Source organism: Typha latifolia, chromosome 5 (genome assembly GCF_019914945.1).
Source record: "Typha latifolia isolate L0001 chromosome 5, TyphaL0001v2, whole genome shotgun sequence".
Taxonomy (NCBI): domain Eukaryota; kingdom Viridiplantae; phylum Streptophyta; class Magnoliopsida; order Poales; family Typhaceae; genus Typha; species Typha latifolia.
This window is the reverse complement of record NC_133090.1, coordinates 2,919,934-2,943,269: the sequence shown is the minus strand read 5'-3', so window position 1 is coordinate 2,943,269 and position 23,336 is coordinate 2,919,934. Positions and strand designations below refer to the sequence as shown.

Below are 23,336 nucleotides of genomic sequence, written 5' to 3'. Positions count from 1 at the left end.
TACATAATTAAGAATGGTGAGGCCAGGATGAAGTGAGATGAGAAAGTCAAGTACAGAGGGAACTCTTCCCCGGCCCACCAAAGAAGAAGGAAACCCCCCAATCTGTGTCGTTGTAGCTTTTCAGGTCATAGCAATTGGTGTTTGTAGCACTGGTTATGATGGACGCCGGTGGCGAAAGGTTGTTACTCGAGTCTACAATCATAATGTTTCGAATGTAGCTCGCCTTCTCGTATCCTTCCTCGGCGAAATAACCGGAGCCCATGTCTGTGGAGGTGTGCTCCCCATTAGGACTCGTATTCACTATCTCTCCTCCCCATTCCAACCAGGTAGCAGAGTTAGAGAGGAGAGTGAAGATCTCAGATGGCCAGTAACCAACAAACGTGTCCTCAAATGTCAACCACCAATTCCCACTGCTTGGATCCTGAAATTTACGTACTTTTTCACTGTTAGTTTACTAAAAACGCAATGTCCAGTGTGGAAGACTAGTATTATTAATTAGTTCACGACTCAAATGTTCTGTTTTGAGAAATATACCTTGAAAACGCTAAGGGTCATCGCATATTGGCTGCCGCCATACGTCGATACAGGGGATAGAGCTCCTCCAATGGCTACGCTGTTGTCTGTCTGCACGAATCCCTCGCATTCAAGGTTGTAGCAACCTGTGCCATTATATGCATTTGCCTGTTGCATTAGAACCATTGAGCTAATCAGAAAATTGTTGCAACCCATGGGAAAATTAATGTTAGATGAAAAGTGCGAGATAATTAATGATGCCATTTAGTTAGAATTCGAAATTGTTGGTTAATTGCTACTCTGTATATCTCACTAAATTCTCTTTCATAATTAACAACTCTCTAAGACTTCTATTCCACACTGTTAAGACTAACATAAGAGTCCGGTAAGTTGAAATTCCTAATTCCACAAGAGAATACAACTTTAATTAGTTGAAGTTCTACTAAAATAAAATAGAAACAAAACTTACTCACCGTCCAATAAATGAACAACCTGGTGTTGCTATCTCCGTATATCAGAGGACAAACCTGGCCAGCAAGAAATAGAAAAGCTTTAGATCATCATCCAATTGCGTACTAGTTTGAAAGGAAATGGTTAGCTCCAATCTGCATAATTTGGCATTACAAATGTTTGGTAGCATCATAATGCAAGGGGTATTTGTGAGAAAAAGATCGTACTGGATAGAAAGGTGTATCTCTACTGTACGTATGTACGTATGCAGGTATAGAGTTAAAGATGCATTCAGAAATACCTGCCAACCAGCTTCAATGGTGTTAAGATCCGAGTTCTCGTACGATCCCGCGCAAACCCAAAGTTGGGAGAGGCTGAACTCCTCGTCGACTTCAACATATGGATTCCATACATTGAACGTAGCCATAGACCCATAAATTGGATTTTGTGTGCTTTCTAAGTAAGCTATTGCATACTTTATGTACGCAATAAAATAAACACAGAAAAGGAGCCAAAACTATCAGTCAACAAAACATGTTAGCAAAATCAAATATTTTGTTATTCTTTTGCTAAAGTATATAATCTATTTAACAGTAGACAAAGGAATTAAAATCTCAAATTTATAATTTATTTATTCCGTCGCATGGAACAAACCGTGCACACTAAATAAACTTTTAATTAGTCACATTTTTTATCAACATTTTATTCTCCCCTTTTATCAACATTCTTCTTTGTCGCCCAAGACAAAGCCAACGACGAGAGTCTAAATAATAAGTTCCCTCTAGCTCTATGTTGTTTTACAGATAAATATTTTTCAAACAAAAAATGTAAGAAAACATGAAGTAAGATAATATAAAATCATAGACAAGGATAATATCATTTACTTCTATAGCTATGTGACAATGTGAGAACACTTGATTACCTGCCAGAGTTTCATGTAAATAGCTACTAAATCTCAACGTTGGTTAAATATGTTAGACATAGTCCAAACTTTGTGACAGTGGCTGCTGATCATGTGAATATTGGTTAGTTATGATGACCATATATATTAGTAGGAGTAAAAGTATTTGCCTACGTTACCTCTTCTTTTATTACCTGTCTAGCGATTAATGGACTTTAGCCATTTTAGACTAAGTACATCCTAAACCAGATAGAGAGAGCAACTAAAGAATTATTGTTATTTTAAGTGTTAGTTCTAATCCTAAGAGAGATGAACATATTTAAATTAAACTCTATTGATTTTGAATCAATATATTAGATTCAAATCCTCTCTTTCACAAAAAAGATTGGAATTGGGTTATATCACGAGACAAAAGAGATTTATTTTGATTAGAACGAGAGGTTTAAATTAGTCTCTTATAATTTTAATAGACTTCAATATAAATTGAACACAATCTCATATTGAAAGGTTATCTTTTTATATTTAAACGGAGAAAATAGTTATATTCAAAAGAGAATAGAAGAACTACACGTACCTCATGGCCCTGGGGCGGACTTGCTAAAGTACTCGATCTATAGCCAAGCTTCTTTTTGCCAAATTGAGATAGAGATCCAGCCCGCAATACATCCTCGATTTTAGTTCTTCGTATTGGTATGGTTCCATTTGGACAACTACCAACATCATTCCATAATTGCTGAATGTTTTTAGTTGTGTAGTTTCCACCTCTATAAGTTGGTAGCATAGATGGCATCATCTAATACATATCAAATATATTAACTAATTAGCAAGAAAACATCCATCAATTAAAAAATAATAATATGAGACTTGGAGGCACTTCAAGTTAATATGACATAATTAACTAGAGAGAGGGTGTAAACCTGAATAGTATGATTCCTCAAAAGAGGATTATCAAGAGCTGGTTGCTTGTCGACAGGAACACAGTCAATGATATCTCCATCTGGGCTCTGTACAATCCAAAAAAGAAGAAGAAAATAAGTTACAGTTAACTAATTTACTCAAATAATTAGCTAGCTATATACTCATATATTTACCTGAATAGAGTTTAATGCAGGTTTATTGATCTTTTCCAAGTATTGTTTAATTTCCTCCAATTCAAGGGCGGAGACTTGCCTATTGCCAGCATAACTCGAAGCGGAGACATTTATAATTCCGTAGCTGATTGCTAACAGCAGCTGAATAACCAAAAGAGAATGAAGAGAATTGAGGAAAAGAGACATAGAGCAAACCGAAGAACAACGTCTAGCTATCTTTTAAGACAAAGTATATTTTGTATTGCCAAAGGAGAACGCGGGAGGCCCCCTTTAAATAGCCAACACATGAATAAGAAATATCCTTCTAATTTAGCATACACCTAGAAACATTCATACTTTGTGCCTCTCTTTGCCTGTTGTTTTCATTTTTCTATCAGAATGTATGAATCAACGATCATTATTGCCAACTCATTCAACCTTCCCCCAAAAAAATATAAATAAAAATAATATATATATATATATATGAGGTCGAAGTCTTTCGGTTTCTCGTTTGGCAGCTAGGACATCAAGTTCACAAAATTCTACTGCTATAATTTATTATGGAACAAATTGCTAGATCAGTTGGGGTTTTTAAGTTTATTGAATTAGTCCATATGATTTTAGTTTTATAAAAGATCTCTTTGGTTAGATCATATCCATCCAGTTCAATATTATTTTATAAAGATGATCCTTGTGTTAAAAGGGGCAATAGTTAAGATAAAATAAAACATAATGAATGACTAGAAAACAAAATATAAACCACTGGTTTAATACAAGGTTGCAAACGACGTTAATCACATTTATAGAAATTAAATTATAAGGACCAATTTTAAAAGGATGTAAACCAAAGGTCTGATTTGGTATTCTTCTATCTGTTATATCTTTGCTGTATATCTAGAGTTACTTAGACATAACCTCTCTTCTTTAGGATATAGTTTATATATATATATATATGATTTCATTCCTACTTCCAAACAGAAGGATTTGATGTACCGCTCGGAAAACGGAAGAGATATTTGGCATTTAACTACCTTGTTTAAATGGTCTAAACTCTATAAACACTCGGCAGTCGATCATTTCAATACATTTGGTAAAAACTTTATTAATATATCCCACAAAGGTTCTAATACAAATAGCCTAATCTTATAAGTTTAAATATTTTTTCGGGAGTTTGAAAAATGCAGGAATTCTTTTGTTTGTGTAAGGCCATATTTAATTGTGATACGTGACAGCAGGAAGCAACATAATTCTATGATTCTATCCTCTTTTGCAAAAATATAACATTATATATGCTTCTCAAAATTATATATTCTATTCTCTTTATAAAATGTGCCATATTATATATGCTTCTCGCTCCTCCTCGCTACTTTTATTTATATATGGATTGCAAATTATTGGTTTTAATACAATTACCGTATCACTTAAGCATTTTTAATGCCAAAGAAGTTTCTATTATAAAATTTAATATACATGAATTCTTTTGTTCCTGTTGGGCATATTCTTTGTTTTGTATAGTCTGTGAGTTGTTGATGTCAAATATGTGACGTGTCCTAAATTTTATTTATACTAATATAATTGGCAACTTGTATTTTATGTATAAACATATGCACAAGTTAGATAAGTTATGAGATATTTAAAGTATTTAAAATAATTTTAGAATCATCATTAAAGTGCTCAAACGTGTCATGATGGTTAAAATAGTATGAAAAAAAAAATACCCAAAGGGTATAGGAACAACAAATTTGCATTCAACTATTTACTCAGCCATCCAAACGGACTAAAAGGCATTCAAACGCATTTGTGCCGAGAGCTGAAATGACTTTTAGGCATTCGAACGGCCCTTGCGAGCGTTTGAACAGCTCAAGCTGTTGAGTCCGACTAATTATGGGCATTCAAACATGATTTCATGCATTCAAACAGCTCTACGGAAAACACAAGTCTTGGATTGACTTAAATTAGTTTTCTTATCTATTTTGAAAACTTAAATACATCCTTGAACCCTAGAAGAGGGTATAAAGATTGAAAAACACGATTTGAAGCTATAATGAAAATCATATTCTTAAGCATAAGCCAAACCTCTGTCTCACCGGAAAGCTTATAATGAATAGGAACTTTTACTTTATTGGACTGCAGAACGCCCTCACCAAAGCATGGAATTTGGAAGGAGAGTTTGAATTTGTGGAAGCTAGCAAGGGCTTACATCTTGGCATTCAAGTTGGAAATAGATCGATCGAAAGCCTGGTTTGGCTCTCCTTGGTCATTCAATAGAGACATTTTCTCTCTAGGGCCCTTCCAACCAAACCTCCATGCTGAGCTTTAGAGCTTCACCCACAGGGATTTTTGAGTGCAATTTCACGGGTTGCTACTAGAATACATGTTGATCAGGACGACTTCAAATCTAGCTGAGCGAGTTGCATGGTTCCATAGCAGGCTTAGGTTGAGGCTAAAAAAGACTGTTGTGCAATTGGACGAGTGGATCTTGGAGATGCTGTAAATTCTATTATTGGGGCTCTTGGACTACGCTCTCATCCTTATGTGAGGCTTGTGGAAATGCAAGAATGAGTTGGTCTTTAGGAAAATAGAAGGCTCTCTAGTGGAGACTATTTGAAGGGCAGACCTCTTTTGGACCGAGTCTCATCACCAAATGGATAGCCTTACTCCCCCTGAAGAAGCTCTAGTTGATATGTTGCCCGAAATAGGTGTTCGAGATAGCATTGATGGTACACTAGTAATGGGGGAGTATGTTGCATGGGTAGATGCAACATGGCGGGGCTCATATTTTGGTGGGGCTAGCATTTTGGTGGCTCGCTATCCTAATGAGCTTATTTTGGGAAAGCACTTTTCTTGAATAGTGCTCTAATACCCTTCATGGGGAGGCGCTTGTGTTCCTAGTTGGGATGAAGCTCCTCTCAAAGTTCTCGGATAGAACTGTAGAAAATTGGCTTGAATCAAGAAAGTCATCAAACGGGTTAACGATGTTTGAACAACGTTTCATTACAGATTGCTAGCATTTCAGATTTATGTGCTGACATTCAAACGACGTACAGCCATTCGAACAAGATGGAGACGTTTGAATGACGTTTAGATTTTCGAATAACCGAGAGTTTAGAAGGGGCCAGTGTTCGAACGAGTTACCATCGGTGCACCGGCTTTAGAACGTTGTCCACCCATTTGAATGGCCTACAAAATATGTTACAAGTAGTGCACGAGAGTTCAGATGCTATCCATCCGTTCGAACAGCCCGCGGGGTTTTTTTCTTCAACCTCAAGTAAGCCCTATAAATAGATAAGTTAGATTTTAGGTTTTGGTGTGGGTGAAAAGTAAGTTGCAATAGAGAAAATGTGAGGCTTTTCCATAAGGAGACAGCTCTTTGGGAAAGATTGGAGAGAGAAAACCCTTTGTATTTGTATCTCTATTTGCATTGGATTAGTGGATTGAAGCTTTTGCTCCACCTATGGATGTAGGCACATCGTCGAACCACATTAATATTGTCTGTCTCTCTTTATTTTTTGTGGTCTGCATATATTTTGGAGTTACTTATTTGTGATTTGATTAGGTATTAGATCTCTACATCTAGCATCTTGATTGTGGATTTCTCATTCGGTATTGATATTTGCTTTGTTAATATTTAGTTACCCTAATCTTTTGTTATTCTATTAGATTTGTTTGTGGGTGTTTGAAATCTCTTCCACTATCTTCCACTCATTTGGCATTTAGCACAATAAATGGGTATCAGAGCTCAACAAGGACCTGCTGAATCTTTAATGATTCGGCTATGGTGGTTAAGGCAACTAATGGTAAATCAGATGAAATTCATTGGTTTGTTAGGCCAATAATTTTGGAATGTACTAGGTGGGTTTCCTCTCATCCTTTTTGTAGGGTGTGTTAAACTAGTATGTCTAACAACTCCAAGGCCCATACTCTAGCCAGTCTAGCACTTTGAGATTGTATTAGTAACCCCAATGATGGATGAATTAAAAGCAGTTGTTGCTATAAAAAAAATAGATGTCTAATATGTGATAACAAGAAGCTAACATTATTCTATCTTCGTTTGAAAATGAAACAACATTATCATAGTCTCGGGCAAATCTTGTTCGAAGTTTGTTCGAACAGACTACATAATATTATTTTCTGAAGCTCTCGAGTAAGTTTTGTTTGAACAACTTCAAACAAACTTTAAACAATTAAAGTTTGTTCGAACAAACTACTCAGTTTTATCTTCTAGAGCTCTTGATAAGATTTGTTCGAAGTTGTTCAAACAAGCTTCGAACTAACTTCAAATAAGCTTCAAATAGCCTTTGAACAACTTTCTAACGAACTTCAATCTTTACTGCATCAGTTCTATTTATCTTCCAAATTTCATAAGATATTATGTCATAGCTCATACAGTAAAAACTAGAGAAAGTACATTATAATTAACTTTGTTCAGTGACCAATTTACCAATTAGAAAATTTAACAGTCTATAGTTAAGCTTAATCTTTGAATCAAGTATATTAGGTTTGATTTAGAATAAGAGCTTGTTTATGAGTTGTTTTGGCCGAGCTTGATTTGTACATCTTAGGCTTGAGAATAGCTTCTGAGACCAAGCACAACTCCTGCACACCCCTAGTGGGCAGCGTGTTTGGTTTAGAATATCATTGGCATTTATGAAAATTAAATACTCAATTTCTGAGACCAAGCTCGTACTTACTAAAATTTATACACAAACGAGTAAGTTTCATAGGTTTTAAAAATATTCATGATAGTATTAAGGAATTTAAACTTCACTGGCATTTATGAAATTTAGTATACCATCGGTATACATCAAATGGTTAACCACACAATCATCCCTAATTTTAAAATGGATGGATTCACTTCTTAAGCACCGCTTCATTCATTAGTGAAAAGAAATTTTCAGAAACCATGATTAAAAAGACAGGGAGGGAGAGGCGTCACCATGTCCAATACCCTTTTCTCATATCAGGTAAGCAAATGTAGTGGGAGGAAATACATACATCCAGCCCACAAAAGCATGCGAAAACCCTATATTACATATTACGCATGGTCTCTGTGACAATCTCACAATTCAATCAATTATAAGTTTTCTCGAGATCCACCTTAAGCAAGGCAATGCTATCCTTAAACCTTGAAGTATTAATAGTGCAAGTAATTTCCTGAGCTAAGATAATATCATTATAGATGTGCCTATTGACAATAAACTTTGTATGCTTAGGTTCGACAGAGAGGTCAAGATAGACTTAATCCTATTAACAAGATTTTTGGCTAGAATTTTGTTTTTAACATAACATAGAAAAATAAGCATTTAGTCTACCTTCTTGGCTGAAGTTCTTTTTAGGGATAAGGATAACTAAAGTTTGTCCCCAGTGCAGTGCATATTTAGCTAGATCCTCACCAATAATATTCCAATAGTGCTTATAAATATCAACCTATGGCCATCTAGACAAAGAGCTTTTCTCGTTCTTGTAGACCACAGAGCCTTTTGAACCTCTCTAGGTTAATATCTTTTAAAAAGGATCATCGTCACATATGGATGTAAGACAATGAATCATTTGAAAATATTTAATTATTTCTAAAAGATCTATTTCACTTAGAATTATAAGAGACAATCAAAATATGAAACATAAGGCATAATTATACACAATAATTTTAATGTGAAAAAACCCCTTATCAACCAAGGGTAAAAAACCACTGATCTCTTCTATGAGATCAAATAAAGCACTATAGAAATAATGGTTACAAAACACTTACATCTGATTGTTATTTTCCACAATTCTCTTGATGATGGTTTGCTTGACTCCCCTTCAATGCATCGTTTTCCGTGCTTGGTACCCAACATTGATGACTCTAAGATTGTAAGCTTGCTTCTATAACCCTTGAAACAATATCGAATTGAATATTCAATATAGTGGAACTCCAACAAGATAAAACATTGATCTTCCTAACTCCCCTTTTGAAAAATCTCCAAGGAGATTTTTTGGTCTCTAGGAGTTGTCCCTTTTTCTTCAAGACTTTTCTTTGTATAGCTCTCAAAAGATAAGCTTCTCAAACCCTAATCTGGACTAAGAAGGTGAATATTTGTCGACAGGTTCGAACAAATCTATTGAAAGTTGCTTTGAATGAATAATAAAGCACTCGGGCAAATCTTGTTTGAACAACTTCGAACAAACAACTCAGCATTATTTTTCTAGAGCCCTCGAGAAAGTCTTGTTCGAACAAACTACTCAGCATTATTTTTTTGGTGCTCTCAAGAAACTCTTTTTTGAATAACTTCGAACAATCAAAGTTTGTTCAAACAAACTACTCAGCATTATTTTTCTGGAGCTCTCAGAAAAATTTTGTTCGAATAACTTTGAACAATTGAAGTTTGTTCAAACAAACTTTGAACAAAATACTAAAGCTTTTGGAGCTCTCAGGCAAGAATCATTCAAAGTTGTTCGAGCAAGCTTCAAACAAGCTTCAAACAACTTTCAAACGAATTTCAATGTCTGTCACTCCAGTTTTATTTATCTTCCAAACTTTATAAGACATTATGCCACAGCTCATACAGTAAAAACTAGATAGTGCATTATAACTAACTTTATTTAATCACCAATTTGTTAATTACAAAGTGTAATATCATTGGCTAGTCATCAAAATAAAATAGATTCCTCAACATCATTACCAAAGATCCTTATAAAAAATTCAAAAATTATCAATGCCTCACATCTCCATTATGGTTAGAAATAGAGGTGATGGGGATTTTTGTTTTGTTGAATTTGGTAAACAAATGGAAATGTGATCATATATTTATTATCTAAAATCCAATTTATAATATTTTAAATATATTCGAAAGTTTATTTAATTATTTACGACTTCGTGGATCTTTAAATTGACGTTTTAATTATAATGAGAAAAGTAACTATTCTATTTAGTTCATATTACAAGAGGTTAAGTATCTAAGTTGAAAATGCATAGTCACAAGAGATAAAACATAACTTTTTCAAAATTTAAATTATTTTATTCACTTTATCTTGTTCTACAGATAACAATCTTTCTCCTCTTGAGTTTTCTACCGGGTTCTTCTAACACTTCGTAAATAGCCAGAGAAACACAGAGGCAAGGATGAAGTGAAATGGCGAACTCAAGGACAGAAGGGATTATTTCCCGGCCCACCAAAGTATAAGATCAGCCCCTTGTCTGTGTTGCTGGTTTTCGCGTCGTAGCAATAGGGGTGATCTTCTTTGGTTGTGATAGACTGCACTAGGGAAAGGTTGTTACTCGAGTCCACAGTCATAAGGTTGCTAATGTAGCTCGCCTTCGTGAATCCTTCGTCGGGGAAATGGCCGGAGCCCATGCTTGTGGAGGTGTGCACCCCATTAGGACTTGTGTTTATTACCTCTCCTCCCCATTCCACCACAGTAGCATTGAAGGAGAGAGACGTGAAGAGCTCAGCTGGCCAGTAACCGACAAGCTTGTTCTGAACCTTCATCCACCAATTCCCACTTTTTGGGTCCTGAAAGTTGCTTTTCCAGTGTTTTAAGTCTACCAAAATGCAATATAGTTCATAACGCTTAGCTACGTACCCATATATGCATGCCCACCATTCATAAGTTGCTGGCAAAATAAAATTGAGGCCTGAGATACACATTTATAAAGGAGATTCTCTTGACAAGCTTGGCTTTTGTTGGATATATGCGTGTTATGGGGCATTAGAACTAATAATCATGGAATGAAATGGAGCCAACTGATAAGGATTCAGAAAGAAAACAGTGATTATGGGTAAAAGAGGATCTTTTAAGTGCATATGTATGGATGCGTATCTTTTACTCATAACTAGTTCTGGGTTATATACTATAATGCTTATGTAGCTAGCATATGTTCACCCTTACTAATTTAAGAGGAGAGATAGAGAAGGAAAATAAAAATATTAGAACCTATATTATAACATCCTCCTGCACTTGTAGCTCATGATTCAATATTTTATTTCCCTTGTTTGAGAACTATACCTTCCATATGAGAATAGTCATCTCATATTGGGTGCCGCCATAAGTAGAAGGGGGAGTTAGAGCCCCTCCAATGATTACCCTGTTGTCTATCTGCACAAATCCTGAACATAAAAGGTCGTAGCAACCTGCGGTTTGAATTGGACTCGCCTGTTACATCAGAAGCATTAAGCTAATCAGAAAACTGTGACAACTCTAGGGAAAAATGCCTGTTGAAAGGCTAGAGATAATAATGACGGGTTTTAGCGAGAATTCAATAGAAAATTTGTTGGTTGCTACTCTCTCCTCATAAGCTTTTCTTTTTACGATTAACAACTCTCTTGGACTTGTGATCCAGACTATGAGGCACAACCTTTGTAAGTGTTCACTTTTTAAAGCAAAAGCTTTCCCTTTATTAGTTTTAGATTTTCAATTGGTAAGAGCCTTGATAGAGGGACTGAATTTTCTCATGTCATGCATGGAATAGAAGCAGATTTATATCGCAGGTGAGTGGCACACAAAATGTATTACCATGATTGCAACTTACAACCACTTATTAGAAGCCCAAAAAGGTCCGGAAAATGTACATTCTTCTACGCGAGAAACAACTTTATCTCAACAAAAGAAACTAGGAAATAAATGGAAATTACGTATTCAGCAAGAGAAAACTTTTAGATGATAGTATTATACTCAAACCTTAGTTGGACTTTTATTCATAGAAGATAAAAACAAAAGTATGCACTTACCATCCAATAAATGAACAACCTGGTGCTGTTGTCTTTATATAACCGAGGAAGAACCTGTCAAAAAGAAGAAATGTACCAAGGGAAGAAAAGGTTATCAGTAACATTAATATATCAATATTCTGCACTTTTCTAATTTTTCTCCACTAGCAGTAGTTCATGAAAATATTAGAATTTAGAGGTGTCAATAAACTACTTGGGGAGAGAGAGAGAGAGAGAGAGAGAGAGAGAGAGAGAGAGAGAGAGTTAAGGTGCATTAAGAAATACCTGCCAACCAGCTTCAATGACGTCTAGAAACGAGGACAGCCTTAAATGGGAAAGACTCGACTCCTCGTACGTTTCAACGAATGGATTCCAGACGTTGAACGTAGCACTAGTCCCATAAATTGGATTTTGCTTCGCTAGTAGGTAAGCTATTGCATACTTTATTTATGCATCAAAACATATATAATGGAAAACAAAAGGAATTAGTTATCAGAAAACCAACAGGACAATTTATTTGAAATAAATGGATATCAGAATTTGTGTGTGTGTGTGTGTGTTGTGTGCGCTAATGACTTCTCATTTAATACTATATATGCAACATATTGAAATGCATGACACTAATTAACAGCCCCCACAGTGTTAAACGGCGCAGTCTATTTTAATACCTCACATCCAAAGTATTGGAAATTGGGCACTAAGCACAAAACCATTAAAGATTAGCTTGAACAATATGGTACAGAAGTACATCACCTACCTCATTGTCATAAGGTTGATCTGCTGCAGTTCTGGATTTATCGTTAATCTTCTTTTTCCCAAATTGAGATAGAGATCCTGCTCGCAATACATCTCTCACTGTGATTCTTCGTATTGCCACTGTTTCATCCGGACAATTGCCAGCGTCATTCCATACTTGTCGAACTTCTGAATTAGTTGTGTAGTTTCCACCTGTATATGTTGGCATCGCAGATGGTGCCATCTAATAATTCATAAGGAAAATAACAAATACCATATTAGCAAATTAAGATGCAAATTCATCCAGCAAGCTAGAAATAGTACTTAATGAGAGGCTCTTCATGTTACTGTGAGATAATGAGAAAGACAACGTAAACCTGGATAGTGTGATTTTTCAAAAGAGGATTGTCAAAAGCCGGTTGTTTATCGATGGGTATACAGTCGACGATATCTCCATCTGGGCTCTGTTATAAATCAAAGATAAAAGAAGTTGGGCGAGCCAGAAGTTAATTTACTCAAAACGATTAGCCAAAATCATCTAGCTAGCTAGCCACCCATAGTTTTTACCTGAATGGATTTTACTGCAGGTTTGTTGATCTTTCCAAGATATTGTTTAATCTTCTCCATCTCAACCGGGGACACTTGCCCAGTGCTAGTATACTTCCAAGCCGAGACATCTATACTTCTGTAGTTGATGACTAACACTAGTTGAATCACAAGAAGAGAATGGATAGATTTGCAGAGAAAATTCATAGGGAAAAACCTAGTGATGTTTCTCCTTTGATACCAAAGGAACTCGTGGGAGGCCCTTTAAATAGACATTGTTACCATAATAGAACAATACGTACAATTCTCTCCAGATATGTCAAACCCAGAGAAGGAAAGAATAATTCTCACAAATACAGGCAATACATATAATTCTCTCCATATTTCTCCCAGCCCCACAGAAGGAAAGCATATAATGCTTGATTCCCACGTACATGGACAATCCAGAATATATATGATTAGGCTGCTCTATATAATTTATATACATTGTATCTGAACATATGAAGAAGATGTGAACTGCATTACTCTTCACTCAAATTCTTCTATGGTATCAGAGCTCTCGATTCATGGCACTAATTTGATCCTTATGGCTGCATTGACATCTTTCTCCTTCTCTTTTATTTTCCCAATGTCTCCTCCATCTCAATCATATTAACTGACCACCACAAATTACTTATTGAAGGTCTCACATATCACTCATGTTCTATGTTGCCATACTCCTTGTCTCCTCGATGGAATGGAGAAATACTACAGTTCACTCCTAAACGGCACTGGGATCGATACAATTCTGAATCCACAGTTAGTTACGTAGAATAATAATAAGTCGGATCAGTACCACCCTTATAGAAGGGGCACTATAGATATTTCTCCTATTCGAGTTACTTCTTTCATATTTCAAGAGTTTTGTAATGAGCTTTTGAATTTTGAAATTCTTTTGGAGAATCAAGATCAAAATTACGATATAAGATATAAAAAATGTTGTCATGTTTCTTAAACAATGTAAGAAAAATAAGAATAATATAGGATATTTTCCTCCAAAAGGAGGTCATACAAAAAAAATCTAACTGATGATATTTGGTCTCATCAAGAACCAACACCGATTTGAGAGAGTGCTCTGTACAACACCCGGAGCTTAGTTCACCTGGCTCACTCAGACACTTCTCCTGGCTTTATCGAATCTCATGTTGATTATTTTTTGTTTATGTTTCATAAGTAAGAAGTATTGATGACATTTAGGTTACGTACAGGCACAAGTGAACAAGTTATTTCACAACTTATTTGGTCATCACCTCAAATGTTTTTGCTCTTAAAAATCTTAGATCTTTAGCCTATTTTCAAATACAAGCTTTTTCGAGACAATACAAGCCTACATCTCAATCAGACAAAATATACTATTGATCTTTTTCATTGCTCTCATATGGTTGGCACTAAATTAGCTACTATATGACTTAACTCCACCCTTAAACTTACAAATTTTAGTGCTTCAAATAGCTATGTTAGTTATTTTGTAATTGGCAGATTTGAAATAAAGCAAAGTTTGTTTTTGTATACTCTTATTCTCAATTGTAAAGATCTATAGCACATTCACATCGTCAAAGTTTTAAAGAAGGATGCCATGTTGTTCGAAGTTGTCCGAATATGGTTTAAACAATCTAAGCTTGTTCGATCAACTTCAAACAAGTATTCTCCACCGGATTGAATTCAAAATTACGAGGGAAGATTAGATGTTGGATCATTTGAAGTTTGTTCCAACAACTTCGAACAAACTTCTCCCAAGAGCATCAGTCTTTTTTCAAGAGAAGATTTGAAAGTTTGTATCTGAATTTGTTTGAACATACATCAATTGTTCGAAACTTGTTCGAACAAACTTTGAACAAAAGTTACCCAAGAGCTCCTGAAAAATATTCAAGTGAAGAAGAGGTAGTTGGTTCGAACTCGTTCAAATGTACCTCGATTATTCGAAGCTTGTTTGAACAGACTTCAAACAAAAGCTTTCCAAGAGCTATTGAAAAATATTCAAGTGATAGCTTATTTGAAGTCGTTCGAACATATTTCGTTTGTTCAAAGTTTGTTCAAACAAATTCAAAAAATCTTACGAAGTACCATTAATGGCAGCATTAAAAGTGGATTTGTTTGAACAAGTTTGAACATGTCAAGAAAAATCATCAAATTAGGGCTGAAAAGTAGCTTACCTGTTGGGGGACTATAAAAGGAAAAGACAGGGTGAAATGAAGTGTTGCCTCAAGATCAAGACTATTCAAGCGGCTAGAAGGGCATTTAATAGAGTAGATGAGTTTGGGTATTCCGGTGGATTAAATGCCGTATCTTCTCAGAGTCCTAGAGCATTAAAGTTTATTCTTGCGAGTGCCTCAAGGGATACGGAGGCCAACAACCTTAGGGTCACAAGCTTGGATATCAAGCATTAGAAGTGATCCATTTGAGGGGGAGTTAAGCAAAGTACTAAGATAATTGTGAGTAACCACAATCAAGTTGTAAGTATTTTGTAACCTCATTGCTTATAGTGTTTGGCTTGATATCATAGAAGAGATTTGTGATTTTTCACCCTAGTTTGTTGAGGGGTTTTTCCATATTAATTTTGTTGTGTTTGCATGCGTCTTTTATTATCCTCTTAATCTGTGGTTATCCTTCTTGTGTTACATTTTCTGTTATGTATTTATACTTTTTCAAGCTACTCATTGTTCTATGGTGGTAATTGATGTAGACTCGATGCAACTCTTAAATGCTTTTGGATTATCTTCTTTTGAAGCTCAAGCACTCAAACACCCGTGTTAAAAAAAAATTATTTTGTTGGGAGTAGTTGTAACACCCGTGTTAAAAAAAAAAATTTAGCGCACACGCCAAGCGCGTGCACTCTAACCGCAGCGCACGCGCGTGCGCTAACTCCTTCTTCCTCCTCCCCCACCTCTCGCAGTTGGTTACGAGAGGTGGGAGAGAAGTGCGCCGAAATGGAGCTAACTAACTTCACTCCGCTACCCTATCCGCCTCATCTCTATTTAAACCCCCCCCCCTTCCCCTCACCTTCTAGAGTTTTCTCTCTTTGAATTTCCTCTCTCTCTCTCTCATTCTTCCTTCCTCTCTTTTCTCTCCCGAGCCGCCGAAGTTCTCGTCGCGGGCAGTGAGTCACCAGAGCATCGGCAGCCAATCAAAATCCCAAGTTAGCCTCCATCCCCTCTTTAGTTTAATTTGAAAATAGCATAGTTAATCATGTGTAATTAGGAATTTATTTACGTCTGCCTTCACTGAAGAAATTCGTCGGCCGGTGACCTCGGGTCGACAACCCACCGATCCGGGAAGTTTCCCTGCTTCTGCTCCTCGACGGTGGTGGCCTCGCTCGTCAACCTCGACTGACCCACCTCTTCACATGGAAGAGGTAGGTACTCGAGATGAGGGCTTCAAGCCCACCTAGCATTGAGTCGGGAAGCTCCATGGCCGTCGACCATAGAGTTCCTCAACTCTCACGCTCCGGTCGCATTGGCCGAAGGTTCTAATCACTCCTGCACCCAAGTCGACTAGACTTGGGGAGGAGTTGCTGGAGCCGGGGGCTACCGGTGACGGGGATCACCTGCAACAACACCCCTTTCTCCTCTGTTTCTTCTTCTCTGGCTAGGAGACGAGGAGAAGGTGGGGGTTGGGCCAACCCCCACCGCTCTCTCTTTGGGCTGTGGCGTGGGCTGCGCTGCAGCCCAGGTCCTCAGACCTTTCCAGCCCCTTAGTTTCTGGTGTGCTGCGATAAGCCCGCAGCCCACCTCCTCACTCTGTTGGACTGGGCTCTGGAGCCCAATCCACCATCTCACCTTGCGGTACTAGGTCCTTGAGCCCAGTCCAAAGCGCCTTAGAACCTGGTGGGCTGCGGTAGCCCACCTCCTCACTCTGTTGGACTGGGCTCTTGAGCCCAATCCACTGTCTCTAGTCCAGTGGGTTGCAGGCAGGTTTGCAGCCCACTCTCTCTCACATAATTTGCTGGGCCTTGAGCCCAGCCCAACCATTAACCCTAAGACTAATTTATTTATTATTAGTCTATTATTTTCTTTTAAATTCTGTTAGCTACATAAATTGTAATTAATTAAAATTTTCTCAACCATGTTATTAATAAAATTAGGATTTATACATAATTAAATTAGATATTTGAATTTATTACTCTTTTCATTTATCTTCGACACTTATATTGTAAACGACTCTAAATGACCATTATTTTTCTAAATTAAGACAAATAATATTTTGGACCTAGAAATCAAACTTAAATTCATACAAAAAGATAGTTAGTCTATAAGTCCATTAATCTTATATTTATTTTATTTATAAATTATTAGATCTATTATTGTGCGGGAAGGATTTCGAAAATCAAGAAGAGCCGACCGATTAGGAGAGTAAGACAGATTTCAGAAATATCTCAAGCGAGTAGAATTCTATAATAGTCTACGAAAATGCATACTTATGTCATTTCTTATCTATTTTAATATAATATCGTTTATTACTTGAAAATTATATGATATTTTATTCTTACATTTAATTACGTGCCAATTCTTACTTGCATTATTTATCATTTAACGCACATGTATGATAGACTCTATGCTTGTTTATAATATTGGTTATTTGATGATTATGTTAAATAAATAATAGAGGTCATGACACCACGTGCACGTACTATTGTTAGTCAAGTCCTAACTAGGCAGTGCCCTTTCACTCGCTCAACTCGAGGTTTAAGGTAGAGTGTAGTATATATTACTATATTAGTAGTCTACACCTGAGCTCGGTAACTGGTGGAGCATTCAGGTGATTATACTGCCCTAGTTGGAGGCTAGTCTAGTATGATATTAGAAAAGATGATTGAGAGGTAGGGATTGTAGTCCTAGCGGTACCCGAGGACGTAAGGTCAGGGCATCTATAGAGTTGTGTGCTCTTAACTGCCGTATGTGATGATTTCGCTCTAAGCGATAATTACTAAAGCGGTAATGATGGGCCTACGACTGGGGTCCTTAGTCTGATGGCCACAAACAACCGGTCATATGCAGCGTCGTCAGGCATATACGGGCGATATTACCGCTAGATGACTAGTCCCCCTCGATTTTATGATACTTTGTGAGATATGTCTTTGTGACTCGGTTTCTGTGTGGTTTTCTATGTAATTGAAACTATAGTGATGAAAGTTTTTAAAAGACATAATGTACACTTTCCTTGACATGTTACGGGATTGCATTTCTATTTATCATGTGAAATTCTTAGATTACTATTAGATTTTATTTGCTGGGCCCCATGCTCACCGCCATTTTGGTGAAAATATTTCAGAGCTGATTATGGAGGATACGGATATCGAAGAGTAGCAGATTCATTCCTCTATTTTAGTATTTGCTTATTCTATTATTTCTAGTTGGACTTGGCCCCTGCGAGGGTATTTATGTTTTAAAACTTGTGTTTGACTTGTATTTCTAGAGGCTTGTTGAGGCCTGTGACATTGTAACTTTGGATTATTTGTTAATTTATTATGGTATTTCTAGACTTATCCAGATATTTTGTGAGATCATTTCATTGACGAGTCTCGTGAGAATCACGTGGAAAAATTCCGCATGAGGAACATGTGATTTTTGAAAGTGGGTGTATCATCGCTTGTCTGAGAACCACTTAAGTTTTCTTTTGAGATATTATTTCAGCGTTAGGATGCCCTCTATTCCATCCGGATAAGTTTGAAAACTACGTGGTGAATATGCTTTTCTGTCACACATTTGTTCGATATCTTCACATAAATTGTTTTTCCATTATCTGCGTAGCCTAACCATTCATTTGAATTTAGATTATACAACGTCAAGGACATATAATTATGTGGATGAATTTGTCACTATAAAAATATTACACTTACATAATATATAACAGATAAGATGATCATGCATTCATATCGGACAAGTCAGACAAGTATTAGTATATATACTACACAAGATTACCCACACGCATACAAGACAAGTATCAATCCAATAGGACGCCTTATTGCAACACGTACATCACTGAGCATGATGTGGCTATATACCTTATTAACACACTAGATGATAGATCATACACTCATACAAGCTAGACAAGTACATATGGTGAGGCGAAGATGAAGTGCAACGACATCATTTAGTACAACGGGAGTTCTTGCCTGGGCCACCGAAGTTGAAGTAAACCCCCCAGTTTGCAGCTTTGTAGCTTTTCACGTTGTAGCAATTGGGGTGATCTGCGTAGGTCGTGATAGACTGCACTGAGTAAAGCGTGTTAGTCGAGTCCACGTTCTTAAGGTTGCGAATGTAGCTCGCCTTCTTGAATCCTTCCTCGGCGAAATGGCCGGAGCCCATGTCTGTCAAGGTGTGCAAACGATTAGGGCTCGTGTTCACTATCTCTCCTCCCCATTGTACCGTAGTAGCATAGGAAGAGAGGTGCGTGAAGAGCTTTGCTGGCCAGTAACCAACGTTTATGTTTCTGTATCTCATCCACCAATTCCCACTACGTGGATCCTGAAATGCATTCAATTATATATTCGGTGTTAGTATACCAAATTGCGATGTTCAGGATTGCTTGGAATATTGCATTGGAACAAGGATCTATAGGTAGAGTTCTTTCACTGGGACGAAATGGGCAATAAATGCTACTGCTCAATCTTTTACTCCCCTGTTACGTACCTTCCATACTAGAAGGGTAATCTCATATTGGCTGCCGCCATACGTCGATTTAGGGGATAGAGCTCCAGCAATGGCTACCCTTCTGTCTGTCTGCACAAATCCTGAGCATAGAAGGTTGTAGCAACCTGTCTTTTGATATGCATCTCTCTGTTACATTAGAGGCATTAAGCTAATCAGAAAACTGTTACAACTATACAGATGGAAAAATGTTATCTTAGAAGCTTGCTGGTTGGTTTCCACATTCGATCTACTCATTTGCTTTTATTGTATGATTAAAAATCTCTTGGACGTTTGCTTCACATCGTAAACCATAAAATGTACCACTTCATAGCAACTAACAAACACTAATTAGAAGGCCAAATATGTATTATCTATTACCCTTCTAATTTATATGTACACCTTGCAAAATACATGACTTTTGCATGTATAACTTGTAAAACCCTTATTTTTCTGTACAGATATCCTTTTAAATTAACTAAATATTAAAATTCAAATAATTTGGAAAAAAAATAAAAATATCATTTTGCTAGTTTTCATACATTTCTTAGTTAAAGTGTTTTTTTTATTAATTTGTTGAGGGACCTTATATTTATTGAAAAGTATCTGGGAGGTATGTGTACAGAAAAGAAAAAAATGTATAATATTTTAAGGAGTAGATAATCCATAATATATATTATACTTGGACTTTAAATAAAAACAAGTCCGTGTACTTCGGGAGAGAAGTTATGAAATGGTGATCTCACCGTCCAATAAATGAACAACCTGGATCTCCTGTCCCCATATAACCCGGGATAAACCTAGCCAGAAAGAAATAAGAAGCATTAGAGCATCATCCAATTATTGCTTACTAGTTTTAACTTAACAAAAATATTAATGTTTCGAATGAAGCGGTTCGCTCTAATTTATGTGAATAAATACCTGCCAACCAGCTTCAATAGTGTTAAGATCTGAATTCGCATACGATCCAGCCGTTATCCAAAGTTGCGAGAGGCTGAACTCGTTGTTCTTTTGGACATACGGATACCAGACGTTGAACGAGGCCATTGTCCCATAGATTGCACTTTGTGCTCCAGCAGGATAAGCTATTGCGTACTTTATATACGCATAAAAACGATACAGAAAAGAAAAAAAAAGCATCAGTCATTAAAACTTGGTTTCATTTCTTTTTCCTCTACAACTTTATAACAATAAAATGACTAAGAACAATGCAATGAAAAAGAAGGGCTTCAAAATATACCTCATGCTTACTAGGCGAACCAGTTGCACTAATGGATGTATCATTAAGAGGCTTTTTGCCAAATTGAGATAGAGATCCAGCTCGCAGCACATCCTCCATTGTGGTTCTTCTTATTGGCACGGTTCCATTCGGGCAACTGCCAACGTCATTCCATGCTTGTCTAATGCTTTCAGTGTTAATAGTGTAGTTTTCACCTCTATACGTTGGCAGCATAGATGGTACCATCTAATACAATTCATGGGGGGGCGGGGAACAGAGAACATATATCATATTAGCAAATAAATATTCATCAAGTAAGTAAAAATGCTTGAGAGGCTCTTCAAGTTAATATGAGATAAGCAACGATCGAGACAGACAATATAAACCTGGATATCATGATTACTCAAAAGAGGATTATCAAAAGCGGGCTGTTTGTCTATAGGAATACAGTCGATGATATCTCCATCTGGGCTCTGTACAAATCAAAGAAAGAAAGACGTTAGCTAATTCACTAGAATAATTAAATAGACGTAAAACCATCTAGCTAGCCATTCACCCATAATTTTACCTTAATAGATTTTACTGCAGGTTTGTTGATATTTTTCAGATATTGTTTAATCATTCCCATTTCAAGGGGGGACACTTGCCCAGTGCTAGTATAATTCCAAGCCGAGACATGTATACTTCCGTAGGTGATGACTAACACTAGTTGAATCACAAGAAGAGAATGGATAGATTTGCAGAAAGAAGACATCGAGATAATAACCAAGAGATGCTTCAGCACTTTTAAGACTCTATATTTTGGTGTCAAAGAAGATTGGAGGAGGCCCTTTAAATAGGCAACGCAAGATCCAGAGATAATACTTATCTCTTCTTCTTTCTTTTCTTTTTTTTTTTCTTTATAACGTATGAAATCCGCGATCTTCATCAGCACAATCTACCCAAACTCAACTTTAACATATATGTATATATCTTAGTTGATGCCAACCCAATGGAAGGATTTGATATTTTTATAACCTAGTCTCCATCAGAAAGAGAGTGGAATTAAGGCTAAATAAGGAAGTGGCATTCTCACATTTTGGATTTAGAGTCTAAAACGCCCAAGTCTTCTCCATGCAAGCATTAAAAAAATTCCAAGTCGCCAGTTGATCATTCTGATATTCGTACGTGCGTTGGACTTTTCTTCATACTGAGTCGCACATTGTCGGTTCAAATGCTGATAACGTATTCTTTAAAAGTCATTAATCTTAAAGCCAAATTAAAAATAATCGTATTAGAGAATTTAGTATGTGTGAACTTTTTTTTTTTAATTTTGTTGGTCCTGTCTTCTTTCTTCTTGGGATTAACTACTGATATCTAAGATGTAATAGCAAGAAACAACATTATTCTAAAACATCATTGACCTGCAACAAGCTTGCAAAAGTTCTACACACAATAGGCATAATTTAAGATCCAATCAGCTGTAAAACATAATAACAAAAGTCAAACTCAATCTACATAATTAGCTGTAAAACATGATAAGAAAAGTCAAACTCAATTTACATAGTTGGAGTCAGCTAAGAACTGGTCCTTCCTCGCTGACATAATGAGGACTCAAGTTAGTCTTCTCGCCTTTGGTATGAATAACAAACTGACCGTGCCAAGGCATGGATTGTTGGGTTGTGGTAGTACATTCGCATCATAGGTGATTCCAGTTATATGTACGTTGAGTTTGACTTGTATTAATGTATATTTGTTACATTAGCTTGGTCACAATTTCATGCTACTAAGTAATAGGAGTGTAATCTGATCACTCATAATGCATCCATTAGTGCAACTAATGAATAGAAGACTATAATTACGTGCGAGCCAGTTCAATAAATGCTCGATTAAGCTCAACTCAATACTAGATGACCAAAATTTGATTCACTCAGTTAGGCTCAAAATTAATTTTAACTTGCTCGTTCGGACTAGCTAAGAGTACACAAGGCTTAATATGTACTCCAAAGGTAAGTATCCTCTGTCCATTTTGATATCCAGTCTTATTTATCAATCCACTATTAGTGAGATAAAAGCTCGATTCAGATATTTGGAATGTTTTTAGAGCCTTCAGCAATTTTAATGTTACAGTGGGCAGTAAGGCTGTCTAAATAATGGAGCCAGCTCGAGATAGGATCAATTAAGCACGACTCGATTCTCTATATATCTCTATATTCACTCTTTTTATCAATTCAATCTTGATCCAATAAAGCTTGATTCATATACCAAGCCTAATTCAAGCTTGAGTCAAACTTTAGCCCGCCCCTAATTGAATAGGGACCCAATTCAGGTTCAGATCAGGTTTTGGCCCAAAGAACACAAGTCGAGTTCGAACAGACTTCAGGTTAAGACTTAAATGAGAGTCCAAGACGAGCCGAGCTTGATTGTACAACTTAGGCTTAGAATCGTTTTCGAGATTAAACTCAGCTCAGTCGCACCCCTCCCTAAGGCTAACCCCCAAGAATTATTGGCCTTAGGTTTTAATCCTTTTCCTTTACCTAACCAAGTCTTTAAATACACATTATCGGTGCC

General features: G+C 36.6%; 3 protein-coding genes across 3 annotated transcripts; all 3 read right to left on the bottom strand.

Moving 5' to 3' along the window:
• On the bottom strand, positions 1-6,105 carry LOC140788431 (protein neprosin-like). The gene is made up of 8 exons (XM_073137676.1): positions 6,070-6,105; positions 2,956-3,096; positions 2,782-2,868; positions 2,439-2,657; positions 1,265-1,480; positions 987-1,040; positions 535-681; positions 1-421 (listed from the first exon to the last, which is right to left on the bottom strand). The coding sequence occupies exons 1-8, from the start codon at positions 6,103-6,105 to the stop codon at positions 47-49; spliced, it is 1,275 nt and encodes a 424-aa protein (XP_072993777.1). The 3' UTR covers positions 1-46.
• A 3,950-nt stretch (positions 6,106-10,055) lies between these two features.
• Positions 10,056-12,983, bottom strand: LOC140788430 (protein neprosin-like). The gene is made up of 5 exons (XM_073137675.1): positions 12,924-12,983; positions 12,734-12,820; positions 12,379-12,600; positions 10,921-11,067; positions 10,056-10,427 (listed from the first exon to the last, which is right to left on the bottom strand). Exons 1-5 carry the CDS (start codon positions 12,981-12,983, stop codon positions 10,056-10,058), a joined length of 888 nt encoding a protein of 295 aa, XP_072993776.1.
• A 5,802-nt stretch (positions 12,984-18,785) lies between these two features.
• Positions 18,786-21,589, bottom strand: LOC140788914 (protein neprosin-like). The gene is made up of 7 exons (XM_073138437.1): positions 21,355-21,589; positions 21,173-21,259; positions 20,808-21,032; positions 20,489-20,662; positions 20,314-20,367; positions 19,571-19,717; positions 18,786-19,405 (listed from the first exon to the last, which is right to left on the bottom strand). The coding sequence occupies exons 1-7, from the start codon at positions 21,538-21,540 to the stop codon at positions 19,028-19,030; spliced, it is 1,251 nt and encodes a 416-aa protein (XP_072994538.1). The 5' UTR covers positions 21,541-21,589; the 3' UTR covers positions 18,786-19,027.
• Positions 21,590-23,336: the final 1,747 nt, after the last annotated feature.